Genomic DNA, 13,598 nt, shown 5'->3' with positions numbered 1-13,598 from the left:
GCTACTGGCAAACAACTCTCTCGCCATCATTGTTACTGGCAAAACAATTCTCCCGCCATCACTGTTACTGGCAAAACAACTCTCCCGTCATCACTGTTTCTGGCAAAATAAGACGTTGCCCGCCGCGCCTCAAGAAGTGAGTTGACATGAAAGATCCATATGCTGAGATAACCGTGTATTCGTGTCTATAGTACAGATTGTGTTTAAAACGATACACTGTAAATACATATTTATTGGTGTTAAAAATCTCAGTGTCAGTGGTGCAAACTACTGTATTGTCACATCTAGTGTGGGGTTTTATATTATTGATTTGTTGCCGGGGAGCGAGGCTGTCAGGGGCACAGTTGACCGTATGCAAGATGGCTACCGCAAACGTGATTGTGTCAACGCGCGGCCGAGGACCAGCAGCCTGTTTTGCTTGTCGCGCTCATGACGCGTTTTTGTTTGTCGCGCTCACGACGTGTGGTGAAGGGAGAGAAGAAGCTTCCTGGAAGAGGAATCCGCAGAGGCATCTGACAGCAGCTGTATAACCAGAGAGGGCTAATGTGAGATGGATGTATCCACCCATCCTGGGGAAGGGGAATAAGGGATGTGTGTATATATCCTGGGGAGTGATAAAAAAAAAAGTGGATGCATATATCCTTGGGAGGGGAAATAAGAGGGGTATATATCCTGAGGTTTGGGAGATAAGGGGCTGTATATTCTGGGGAGGGATAATAATTGGGGAGAGTGTAACCTGGAAGGGTAATAAAGGAGGGTGCATAATCTGGGGAGGATTTAGAGAGATGCAAATACCCAGGGGAGTGGTAGCAGGGGCTCTTATATCCATTACAAATCATTAGCGGGTGTCTGACCAGGAGAGAGCAGTAAGACATTGTGTGTAAATAGGTGCTAACTTGTTTGTCTTCCTCAGGCATCAGGGATCTGAGGTGGACAAAGCATCAGAGCAGGAATTGAGCTGGCTCACAGCTTGCTGCTGAAGGAAGATGCCTTGGTGCAGATCACAGAGGCTAAGAAGTCTGTCTTCATCTTTGAATGGTTGCGGTTCCTGGACAAAGTACTTACCGCTGCAAACAGGGTAGGTTTCTTGATTAACATTTTATGAATTGTCACCCATTCTGTCAATGCATTTAATTAATACACCAAGAAGTCTGTGTTCAGCATTCATTACATGTTTTATGTGGAAATCAGTTGTATTTCCTTTGAATAATTACATAACTAGTATTCTATCTAAAAAGTGCTTAAAGGGCAATCCTAGATAAGGACAAAGAGAGATAACCGGTTAAATGTAACACAAGTACAGTATGTGTATATTTGTTGCTGGACATACTGTATTTCCATGGTAACCAAATGCTCTGGTGTGTTTTAGGGATAAGACCCATTGTGAGCTCCACCTACAAGCAAATTGCTGACCCACTCTTTATTTTTTTTTTTTTGCATGTAAACTGTAACGAAGGCAAAAAAGGTAAGAAACTTCCAAAAACATTTGAATGGCAGTTACAGCCAGAAAGAGAGTGATACTCTGTATCGCGCTTTGATAAATCATATAAATAATCGAAACCAAAAATAATATGCACAGTCAAATGAAACACATTACAGAAAAGTCCTATAGCAAAAAGCCATGAGGTAGAATGTCAGTGTCGGCTACTTTTTCGTTATGGAAGTTTTCTTGTTTATATTGCTATCCTAGTGACTTCATTACAGCTATTGTATTGAGGATTAGGTTCTGCAAGAAAAATAGCACCACTATTGTATTGTATGTCTTTATTTATATAGCGCCATTAATGTACATAGCGCTATTGGGAATATATATGTCGCTGTGCAACGCAGCTGTTCTATTTAAGAACTAATTATGCTATCGTTATTAGCCAAACAGATAAAGGTGGGTGACAGTAGCACCAGTGTTGATCAAAAGAATGATCAGAAAGAATCCCCTTATAAATAGCACTCAATTGTCATATATATTATTTCGAGTGGACACAAATGGTCCTGCTGGAAATTACAACAATAGATTTGTTGTAATTTACAGCAGGACCATTTGTGTCCACTCTAAATAATATATATGACAATTGAGTGCTATATATAAGGGGATTCTTTCTGATCATTCTTTTGATCAACACTGGTACTACTGTATAAATACCCTTGTAGCACCTGTCATTCACTCCTGTGCATATATTAATAATGGTGACTGCGGTCTCATTCACGTATCAAAGGTGGGTGACAATAATAACTTTATTTCATATAGCCCTTTTCTTCTAAACACAAAGCACTTCACAATTACAGTATAGTGCACAGTATGCAGCATTGTATATAGCCCTGAAGAGCTTTTCAATTTGTTTTTAGTTTGAGGCACAGCAAGATAAAGTGATTTGTGCAAGGTCACGAAGAGCTGACACCGGGATTTGAACCCCTGCTCAGTTTCCATTTTCAAACTCTGTGTCGTTATCAAAGTCAGTGTCTTTACTCACTGAGCCACTGTATCAAGCCATTACGTAGGACCTGGTGATAATAGAAAGATGCACATTATTCATAGGAACCTCAGTCATGTTTTTCATTGAGTCATCATGATTAATAATTTGTTTCACTTTTTTGCTGCCCTGTAGGACGGCTCCTTGAATGCCTCAGCCCTGGTCTCTGCAGCTTTGGACTTGCCCTAGCAACTCCTGAGCCAAGTAGTGTTCCTCAAATATTTTTTGTAAGCACTTTTTACATGGTAGATTTGTGGCTGCAAGGCTCAACAATGATCCTATCCTTGTGTTTTATTTACTTCTGGAAAATTATATTTAATTGAAAAGTAAGAGTATTTAAAAAAATGAGGCGGTAATTATTTAGGTCAACAGGTCAGTTTTTTTTTTTTTTTTATAAAAATGTTTTACCAGGTAGGAACCTCGTTTTCAGGTTTGTCCTTGGCATAGAGTTATTACAATATATGGTTACATTACAAGAACAGAAGTTATACATTTCATGGACCGAGTTGGAAAATTGGGTAGAGGGGATAAAAGGGCTGTTGAGTTTCAGATTGAAATAAGAACCTTTAATATCAGCAAACAGCTCACACCCTTTGACTGTCCAACGGCTGCGCCAAAGTCTGTCAGCCTTTGGGGCGACACAGATGTACACTGAAATGGTTCAGATTGAATGCAGCTGTGAATTCAAAGGCCTTTGCCCTCTTGGCTCATTAACATTCCATTGGGTAGAGTTGATGTTCCACATAGTACAAGCAAATGTTAATCCTTGGCACGCTGGTTCTGTGCAGATGGGAGCAGGTCTGGGAGAACCCCATCAGGCGCCCGCTTTTGGGGCGGCGCTGATGTACACAGAAAAAGTTGCAAAGAAGTAATATGTATTGCCTGCACAGAAACACTGGTCTGTGAAGTTTTGAGCACCATAGTGTAACGGTGAAGGGGTTAACCAAGCTCACTAATAAAGGTTCAGCCCACTTGCTTACCCCTGATCCGTGAGTTGAGGTCCTAGAGTGTCAGCTCTTGGACCCAGATGTCCTAAATGCATTACTGTGACTGGGTGCAAATTATGCGACAATAAAGAATCATGTGTGTTTTGCCTTTCCTGGGATGCTGGGATCGGGAGGTTTCTAGGCTGTAAGTTTCAGAGCTGGTTTGTCGGAGAAATTCTTCACAGAATGTGGCTATGTATCGGGGTTCCAGAGTTATGGGATACCCCAGGAATTGGATCCGGGAATCGAGTGAGATTCTCGGATACAGCCAAGCACATTGCTCCGGGCAAACCCTGACTCTGAAAACGCTATTGTGACTCACCGCCAGGATTCCTGCTGCAGCATCTTCCAGACAAGGTAAACGGGCATGAAGGGGCTAATGTATACCTACGGTCACCCATGGGGTCCCTAGTGTAAAGAGTGGTACCCAGATACATGCCCAGGTACCCTGGACCTAGTATTGCGGTTCAGGGGGCACTCCAGGTAAGTGATAAAGTTGAGAGTGGTTCGTGTGTGTAAAAGTTTTACAAGTTATTTTTCTAAAGTGTGCCAAGTATGAGGCTAGTGAGGGTAGGTGCTATATACACTCACTCCATCCCTGACACCAGAACAGAGACTTATATATTTTACCACACATAAGACACAGTATATTTTATTAAAGGATTATATTTAATAGGTATATGTACTGGTAACCTGTAAATGAACTGTGGGATTTCCAAGTCATGGCTTCCGAGCAGACCAGATGGCTACCACGCTTGGTGCCTATGGGTCTGTGAGAAGTCAGGACTTGAAAGTCTCAGGGATGCCAAGGTGTTAGAACAGGAGGGGTACTGCAGTTCTGCTTGAGTACCCGCCTCCTGGGCTAACACGGGGCTATCCGACCACCGTTTGCCAGAACCCATACTCTGTGGAGCCTGGACAGCGGGTGGGCTCAGTATGCAAAAAGGCAGAGGTGCCAGGTTGGCGCATGCCCCTTGACAGACTGAGAAAGGTGCCCACCCAGCTTTACAATACTGGCAAATCGGTGATTGGCTGGCAGGAGAATTCCCACGCTTTGATAGGCTGCAGATGTTAGTGAGGGAGACACTGAAACCCATAAAGGGACTTGCAGCCAATCAGGAGCGCAGATTCCAAGTGCCAAACCAACAGCGGCAAATTCAAAGATGCTCTCTACTGAATAGACTCGAGCCGGCTTTAAAGATTTTCAACTCAGAAAAGTTTCTAAGTCCCGCTTTTTGAGAACGTAGCGGTCGCAGTTGGCATTGCGCCGAGATCAGTTCCAGGACTTTCGTGAGTACCTACCGGTCAAGGAAAAGGGTTCCTACAGAGGTCATTTTTGGGAATTTCATTCTTAGGATAGATGTATTCGTTAGCCCTGTTCCCAGTAAGTGTGTTAACGTTGTAAATTGTGTTACATTGTGTGTATGTCTTTTCCTGAAATAAATTACAATTTCTTTTACCTCCTTGCTTTGTTCAATCAATGATCCCGTCATAAAAAGGTGTTAATAAACCTGGTCTCCCGTGACACATAGTAGTGCTGCCCATAGATTCTTAATTCTCATTATACAATAATGCATTTAGTTGACTGAAGTCACATCATATCTTATTATATATTTGTGAAAGCACTGTATGCCTGTCTGCATCTCCTGTGTCCCTAGGGGAAATCTCATTGGTCCCTTGGGCCGCCCGCCCCCGCACACCTCTCATTGGCCTGAGGCAGAGTGACGACACACACACACACATCTCCCGCTCTCTTACCCGCCGGTCCCGGAGGCTCCACCTCTTCCTCCCCGAACATCAGCCTACAACTCATCGTGACCCGCGCGCACCTCCTCCTCTCCCCGTGTCTCCCCGTTTCCCGCGCTTTTACCCCCCCCCCACCAGTCAGCGGGGGAGCGGAGCGAGCTCCCGGGACACCCCCCACAGCTCTCAAGCACGCGCCGCGCGCCCCACGCTCTCCTCCCCGGGATGCCATGCGCACACCTCCTCTCCCCGTGTCTCCCTGTTTCCCGCGCTTTCACCACCCCCCCCCCCCCCCCCGGGGCCGCTACAGTCAGCGGGGGAGCGGATCGAGCACCCGGGACACCCCCCATGGCTTTCAATTGTGTGCACGCGCTGCGCGCCCCCGCGCTCTCCTCCTCCCAGGGATGCCGCTGTGTCCTCTCCCCGCACTCTCCGCACTGTGACCCGCCTCCTGTACTGGCTGCACGGGTTCCCACACCTGCAGCTCTCCCTGAGGCCCAGGGGCAGCGACTTCAACCCCACGGACAGCGGCTACCGGCAGGTCAGTGCCACCCGCGGCCTGTGTGCAGGGGGTGTGTAAGTGCCACGGCCTTTGTACAGGACGTGACTGGGTCTGTCCTTAGCCTGGTAGTGGGTGCAGCTCTGTGTGGGACAAGGTGCAGCCTGTGGCTGTGAAGTTCCCTGTGTCAGTGGGTGCAGCCTGTGGCTGTGATGCCCCCCCTGTCCATTGCCGCCCCTCCCTGCCCTTTGCCCCCCTGCCCCTCCCTGCCCTTTGCCCCCCTGACCTTTGCCCTCCACGCCCCTTGGCCCCTCCCCCGCCCTTCCACGCCCCTCCCCCCGCCCTTCCACGCCCCTCACCCCCCCTACCCTTCCACACCCCCTCCCCCCCCCCCGCCCTTCCACTCCATGCCCCCTGCCCTTCCACACCTGGGCAACGCCGGGTATATCAGCTAGTATCTTCTATATTTCCTTCTGATTCTAACATTCTAATACATTATATGTGTGTTATCTCTTTGGAAACAGTTAAATCCCATGTAACCAACCACAATCGTTTTTGAAAACACTTTTTAACCATTTTAAATTTGCATCCTTAAATACATGTAACAATGCTAAAAGCTAAGATCTGGCTACTTTTGTTGCATTTGAAGTTAGTTACAAATTGTATGTCTTAAGGCGTTCTGAATGAGTGTGAGTTTTCCAATGAAGTATTTAATTTACCCATAGCCCTCACTGTCCTTATCAGAGAGCCAACAAAGATAAGGAGAGGGGCAAGAGGAGAGTTTTGTGTGGACAAATGCATGTTGGAAACAGTGATAAACACAGAAGGTAGTAACTAGAGGCAATATAACACCTCCTGAGTCGCAGCTCATGTTTCCAAACAAACTGTAAAAAAAATGTCTTTATAAATACTTATAGATGTCAGATTGTGGTTTCAAGTAATCGATCACCCAGATGTAACCCCTTAACCATGTCACTGCCATCAATACACTTGGTTCCTACTGAGGACTTGACCCTTTAAATGTCATCCAGCTTGGAGTGCTGAATACCACCCATATTTTATTTCTTGATGGCACAATGACTAGCACAAATACATTAACTGCTTTTTTTTTACTGCAAACAAGGCAGCACAATTGATTGCATTTCACTTAATGGACAAAGCTAAATATTGTCCCCGAAGCCTTTCACATGACATTTGTTTCTCAATTTATGTATACCAATTTAGTGAAAGGGATTTATTGCTTGGCAATGCTTTATTCAATGTGTATATTTAGAACATGGAATCTCTCACTTACCAATATTTTGCTTATTCTCTGGCAATGAAGGGTTAAGGCGCTGTTCAGTAAACTGGTGAGCTGTGGGTCTGCTCCTTGTGACCGTGGGCAAGGCTGTTCGACCTTTTTGTGTTTCAGGAACTAATGTGTAGATTGCAAACTTCTTGTATTGTGCTGCATACACGAGATGTAAACTAAATAAAAGTACATTCCTATCACAGACGGACATCAAAGACAACCAGAAGAAGCTCGTGGAACAGGTCACCGGTCTCATAAGCAGCTCCCCAGGACCGCCCACTCGCAAACTATTAGCCAAGAACCTTGCCACACTACAGCATTGGAGACACTTTCACTGTCTTCCAAATCCTGGACAAGTGCAATGAAATGATCAAGAGTAAAGACGACACTGCTGCCTATCTACCAACTAAACTGTAAGTTTGAAGGCTGCAGTAGGGTGACCATCTGTTTTGTACATACTGAAAATAAATGGGATGGGGGGAAGAGGGGATGTAACCTCAAGCTACTGTCTAAGAGACGATGCCAGGGGTAAAGAAATCAGGTAACAAAAACTACGCTTGCCTAGGCAAGAAAGGACCCCTTTTAAACAAGCACTCGTGTGGTAATGAACTTAAATGAATAAAATGACCTTTATTAATATATAAGGGTAAAATGAATGAAGGAATAGACACACAAAACTATTAAAAAGAATATTAAACTAAATACCTCCCAGTCCAGTGTACCAGACTGGTTGCAATATGGATATGAGGGACCTTGTAATAACTGGCACATGCAAAGATAGATGAGGCACTTGTGCCTCAGTGTGGTATATATGTTGGAACCAGTCTCATGTCTGTCAATGATGTACCGGACAGACAGCTGTATATATAACCACAACTGATTGAATGGTTACTCTAAGAGAGTACACGGTGGAGTTAGTAGTGAGTGATCAGTGCACAGTATCTCAAACTCACATACTAAATATTTCCAGAGGTTGGTATACCTAGAAATAGTACTCAAATCTTAAGGGTAAACAAAATAAATGAAATAAAAAGGTCCTTAAAGGCGACGCAGGGTATTAAAAATGAACACTAAAGCTACTGTGTAGCTAGGGAAAAGAGGCTTCAAAGTGGGAGCCTTAGACACCCTAATGGGTTAAGTATACACAAGGTCTCCCACAAGGCGCACTAACAGTATCTAGTTAGTGCCATAGATAGCCTAAGCCTATGTGGAAGCAGTGAAACAAATGTATAATACAAGCTAAACTGTAAGCTGCTTCTCAGGATCCTCTGTGGAAACAGCACAAATAGTACAGTAGGGATAAGCAGGTACCTGGGTATATTGCTAATAGTAACCTGGGTATATTGTAATAGTGACCTATGTATAGGGTATGTGTATATATAATTAGTGTCACCCAGGTTGCTCAGGGAAGTGGACACAGTTCAAAGGGTATCAGGCAATCAGACTTATCAGTTGACCTGAATATATACACTATTCCACATTTAATGTAATGGAGATCTATACAGGTCGCTGGGTATATACTGTGCATATGTGCATTGTGGGTGCAGCGTATATGGTCTCCAATACACTCAAACATGTAAAAGTACCAAGATAGATAGTACCTGAGTGGATGAGTATGTGTTCAAACACGATAACCCTAAAAAAACATTCAGGCCCACACCCAATGATTCCAGCACTGATTGGGACACTTCCAACGATGAGGGCGAATTAGAACTTAGACATACAGGAGTTGAAGGTGGGCAAAACTCTTTTTTAGGCAAGGATACAGACAGTGTAATTCCTTTTCCAAATCCAAGACACGAAGGGGTAAGAGGAGTAGATCTTCAAGACAGAGACCAATGGGGTTTCAGGGGTCAAGGAGGGAGGAGGCGGTCGAGAAGGAGGCGCAGGTATTGACAACATCACAGGAGGAGAATAGTCAAGTGATTAACTTGTCTCAATTAGCCCTTGACGAATTCCACTTGAAAGCTCTCTCAAAAGGCTTGTCATTTTCCCCTTCATCCGACCGTAACATCTTTGAATGGGTGAAGGACGTTAACCTTTTTGGGCGTAATTTATTGTTACATAAGTTCTTTAAACGGAGAGAGGACTTTATTAATAAGAACCTAAGCCTACCTGACTTAGACCAACTTGACCGTGAGAACCTTCTCAACCTGGCCTCACTTGAAGAAGAGTCCAATAGACCTATTGGTGAGGGGCCATTCACAGATCTCAAACCCAGAGCCACGTTTATTCCTCCATTAGGAATTTGTCCCAATGTGGAGGTATTTACCAAGTTGGTGGTTACCGACTTGGAAAATATTAGATATGCTACCAACACTGGTAACCTTAGTGCTCAGGAAAGAAAGGCCTTGGATGATCTACGTTCAAACTCGTCAATAGTCATCAAATCCTCTGATAAGGGGGGAACATTGTGATTATGGGAAGAGAGGAGAATACTGTATCAAAGAAAACCTGAGGCTCCTATCCGACCGAACCTGCTACGAGGTCCTGAGTAAGGACCCAACTATTCAGTACAATCAGGAATTACTCACCATCCTCAATACAGGCTTAGCAGATAAAGTGATCAACAAGCGTGAATTGAATGGCATGTACACTAAGGTCCCTAAAATAGCCACATTCTATAGCCTCCCAAAAATCCACAAGTTTACGAGGCCACCACCGGGACGACCAATTGTCTCCGGGATTAACAACTTGAGTGAACAGGCAAGTGTCTATTTGGATAAAGTACTGAGACCGTTCGTGGTAGCACTTCCGTCCTATTTGAGAGATACCACAGATATTCTCACACGAATTGATGATATTGTGGTTGATAATGAAACACTCATTAGCATGGACGTTGAGGCCTTATATACGAGCATCATACACGAACATGGCATAAATGCCACACTGTACTTTCTGAAAACCAGGGGCCTATTGTACAATAACCATAACAAATTCATTGAACAACTGCTTTGGTTTGTACTGACGAAGAACTACTTTCTGTTTAACAACAAACTCTACCACCAGGTACAGGGGACTGCAATGGGGACGACTTGTGCCCCCTCATATGCGAACCTGTACCTGGGGTGGTGGGAGGCAGAAATAGTGTTCTCTGAAGAAAATGATATCTACACTACCCATATTATTTTATGGGCAAGATACATTGATGATATCATTATTCTCTGGAAGGGACCTCGTACACTGTTTGTTGACTTCATCAACAAACTTAACTGTAATTCCCTTAACCTTCGACTCACTTACGATATAGGGCCTGACAGCATAGTCTTCCTAGATCTTAAAATAACTTGTGCAACCAATGGTAGAATTGAGACTACAATTCATCGTAAAACCACCGCAACTAATAGTTTACTCCACGCTGATAGTCATCACCCTCAGAATCTCATAAATGGCATTCCAACTGGCCAATATTTGAGAGTTAAGAGAAATTGCTCGAATGATGAAGAATTTGAATCACAAGCACAATCTATGTGCCAATGCTTGCTCTCGAGAGGTTATAGTAAGAACAGCGTTAGGAAGGCTTATAATAGAGCCAAGCATACACACCGGGAATCTCTGCTGAATCCCAAACCCAAACCACGTGAGCAAAAAACAATTCGCCTCATTGGCACTTATAATAGACAATGGAAAACCATCTTTAACATTGTCAACAAACATTGGCATGTTCTCTTAGAGGACACGGATCTACGGGGAGTCTTGAAACCCAGACCAACTATGGTCAGCAGAAGATCTACTAACATCAGGGATCTTCTAGTCCATAGCCATCTTGAACCCATCACTTCAGGCACTTGGCTAGACAAAAGATCTCCGGGTAACTGTAGGTGCAAGGGGTGCCGTGCATGTCAGTACGTTCAGGTCACCAAAACCTTTGGTAATTGGGATGATAGTAAAACCTTTAAAATACGGAATTTTGTGAACTGCAGAACTACTGGGGTGATCTACCAAGCAGTGTGCACATGCGGCAAGAAATATGTGGGGAAAACAAGTCGGCAGCTGAGACGTAGGGTCCTAGAACACATAGGGACCATACGCAATAAAACTGACACCCCACTTGCTAAACACGTTAACACTGCACATGGAGGTGACATTTCCAACTTACGTTTTAAGGGCATATACCAACTCCCAGAAACAATCAGAAGGGGGTGACTGGGACAGAGAACTCCTCAAAAACGAGGCAAAGTGGATTTATACCCTAGGAACTCTATCCGCAGGGTTTAAATAAGGGATTTATGTTTGCCGCATTTATTGGTTAGAATATTTTTTATACCTTATGCCACTTTTGACATCACGATAAGACCATATGTACTCATACTGCCAGGATCTGATAACCATGGGGTGTAAGTGTGATATTCACTTTGGCTCCAGCATTTGGGCTGTAACACCCCTTATTCACCATAGCCTATACTGTATCCACTCCATATCCCAGCATTATGTACTGGCACATTTACAGCTAGGTACTATCTCTCTGTTCCGTATCACCATGAGCCTCTTGGATGGCATATGTTTATAGATTTATTGATATATTTGTAAACATATTTACCCCTGATGGTATATGCCTCCATTCTACCATTTAGTGTCTATTGCATACAATCACTCGCTTATCCGTCTCGGCAACCCTTCATTTGCTGCCTTACTGTTCTGAATTTACTCAGGTTCTATCAGGAAGCCAGCCAGAACTTTCACAAAAATAAATAGCAACACAAACACATGTTTTATTACTAACACATATACAGTACCGACACACTTTATTGCAGTGTGGTCGGTACCGCAAGCCGGGATATTTCCCGGCTTGCTTGTGGCTGCCCCTCGGCGTGCCGCGCGGTCACGCGTCTTCGGGAGCCTGCGCCCCCTGCACGCGCGTGCAGGGCTCCCCGAGGGAGCCCTGGTGTCCCGCGATCTGCGGGACGGCGGCAGGGGGCTCCGGGGGACCCGGCGGACCCGGTAGCGGTAGGGAGAGCGCCCCGATCGGAGGGCGCTCTTCCGCTGCTTCGGCGCGCGCCCGTCACACTCGGGCGCGCGCCAGGCTACTGCTGCGGCCAAGAACGGGCAAATGCTCGAATAAACATGGCCGCAGCAGTACTTAACTTAGCGCCACTGTTGCCAAGGCTACGCTCGCCTATTTAAACGTTCGGCTACCATAGAGGCGGGGCCACCTTGAGAAAGCGTCAGTGCGACGCGAAACGGCCGTCGGTGGTGGCCACTCCTCTGTGACGTCAGCACATGTGTCAGTGCGGTGGCGTCTAGCGTAGCCCCGTGGCAGCCTTCACAGGGCTGAGCTATATCTAGGCTTGCTGCTATATGAGATATACTTCTCTCCACCCGGCTAGCTAACGTTCTGTGGTGTTCATGAATACACCACGCCGGGTGGAATCTCTGTAGATATAATCCGATTGATGCAGTGTTCATAACGCATTCTGGTCTCATCCACTCAGGTACTATCTATCTTGGTACTTTTACATGTTTGAGTGTATTGGAGACCATATCCGCTGCACCCACACTGCACATATGCACAGTATATACCCAGCGACCTGTATAGATCTCCATTACATTAAATGTGGAATAGTGTATATATTCAGGTCAACTGATAAGTCTGATTGCCTGATACCCTTTGAACTGTGTCCACTTCCCTGAGCAACCTGGGTGACACTACTTATATATACATACCCTATACATAGGTCACTATTACCAACTGGTTTTCGGGTATCTTTTTAAACACCTACTGACATATTAGCAATATACGCAGATACCTGCTTATCCCTACTGTACTATTTGTGCTGTTTCCACGGAGGACCCTGAGAAGCAGCTTACAGTTTAGCTTGTATTATACATTTGGTTCACTGCTTCCACATAGGCTTAGGCTATCTATGGCACTAACTAGATACTGTTAGTGCGCCTTGTGGGAGACCTTGTGTATACTTAACCCATTAGGGTGTCTAAGGCTCCCACTTTGAAGCCTCTTTTCCCTAGCTACACAGTAGCTTTAGTGTTCATTTTTAATACCCTGCGTCGCCTTTAAGGACCTTTTTATTTCATTTATTTTGTTTACCCTTAAGATTTGAGTACTATTTCTAGGTATACTCTGGAAATATTTAGTATGTGAGTTTGAGATACTGTGCACTGATCACTCACTACTAACTCCACCGTGTACTCTCTTAGAGTAACCATTCAATCAGTTGTGGTTATATATACAGCTGTCTGTCCGGTACATCATTGACAGACATGAGACTGGTTCCAACATATATACCACACTGAGGCACAAGCTATCCATCTATCTTTGCATGTGCCAGTTATTACAAGGTCCCTCATATCCATATTGCAACCAGTCTGGTACACTGGACTGGAAGGTATTTAGTTTAATATTCTTTTTAATAGTCTTGTACATACTGAAGCAGACTATTTAATCAGCCGCGGTCCTTCTCTGGCAACAATTTGTAACAAATGCATAACTGAATGCTAATTACAGACAAAACTGTTCTGCTGAGGTACTATCAGGGTCACCAGCATCTGTGTATATTTTATCTGTATCTATATATCCGGGTCACACACGGGACCATACATTAGCACTTATTCTAAACGCTTATTTTGATGTATGTACTTGAAATGGGTACTGA

General features: G+C 44.6%; 1 protein-coding gene across 1 annotated transcript in view; it reads left to right on the top strand.

The window, feature by feature from the left end:
* Positions 1-928: 928 nt before the first annotated feature.
* Positions 929-13,598, top strand: part of LOC142492337 (HEAT repeat-containing protein 5B-like) — a gene marked incomplete at its 5' end in the record, with an annotated part of 42,357 nt that continues 29,687 nt past the window's right edge. The window contains 3 exon segments of the mRNA XM_075594989.1: positions 929-1,078; positions 7,191-7,297; positions 7,299-7,400. Of these exon segments, the coding sequence (XP_075451104.1) occupies positions 929-1,078; positions 7,191-7,297; positions 7,299-7,400 (359 nt within the window).

The sequence above is a fragment of the Ascaphus truei genome, chromosome 4 (assembly GCF_040206685.1).
Source record: "Ascaphus truei isolate aAscTru1 chromosome 4, aAscTru1.hap1, whole genome shotgun sequence".
Classification (NCBI taxonomy): Eukaryota; Metazoa; Chordata; class Amphibia; order Anura; family Ascaphidae; genus Ascaphus; species Ascaphus truei.
This window is presented reverse-complemented; position numbering and strand designations above follow the sequence as displayed.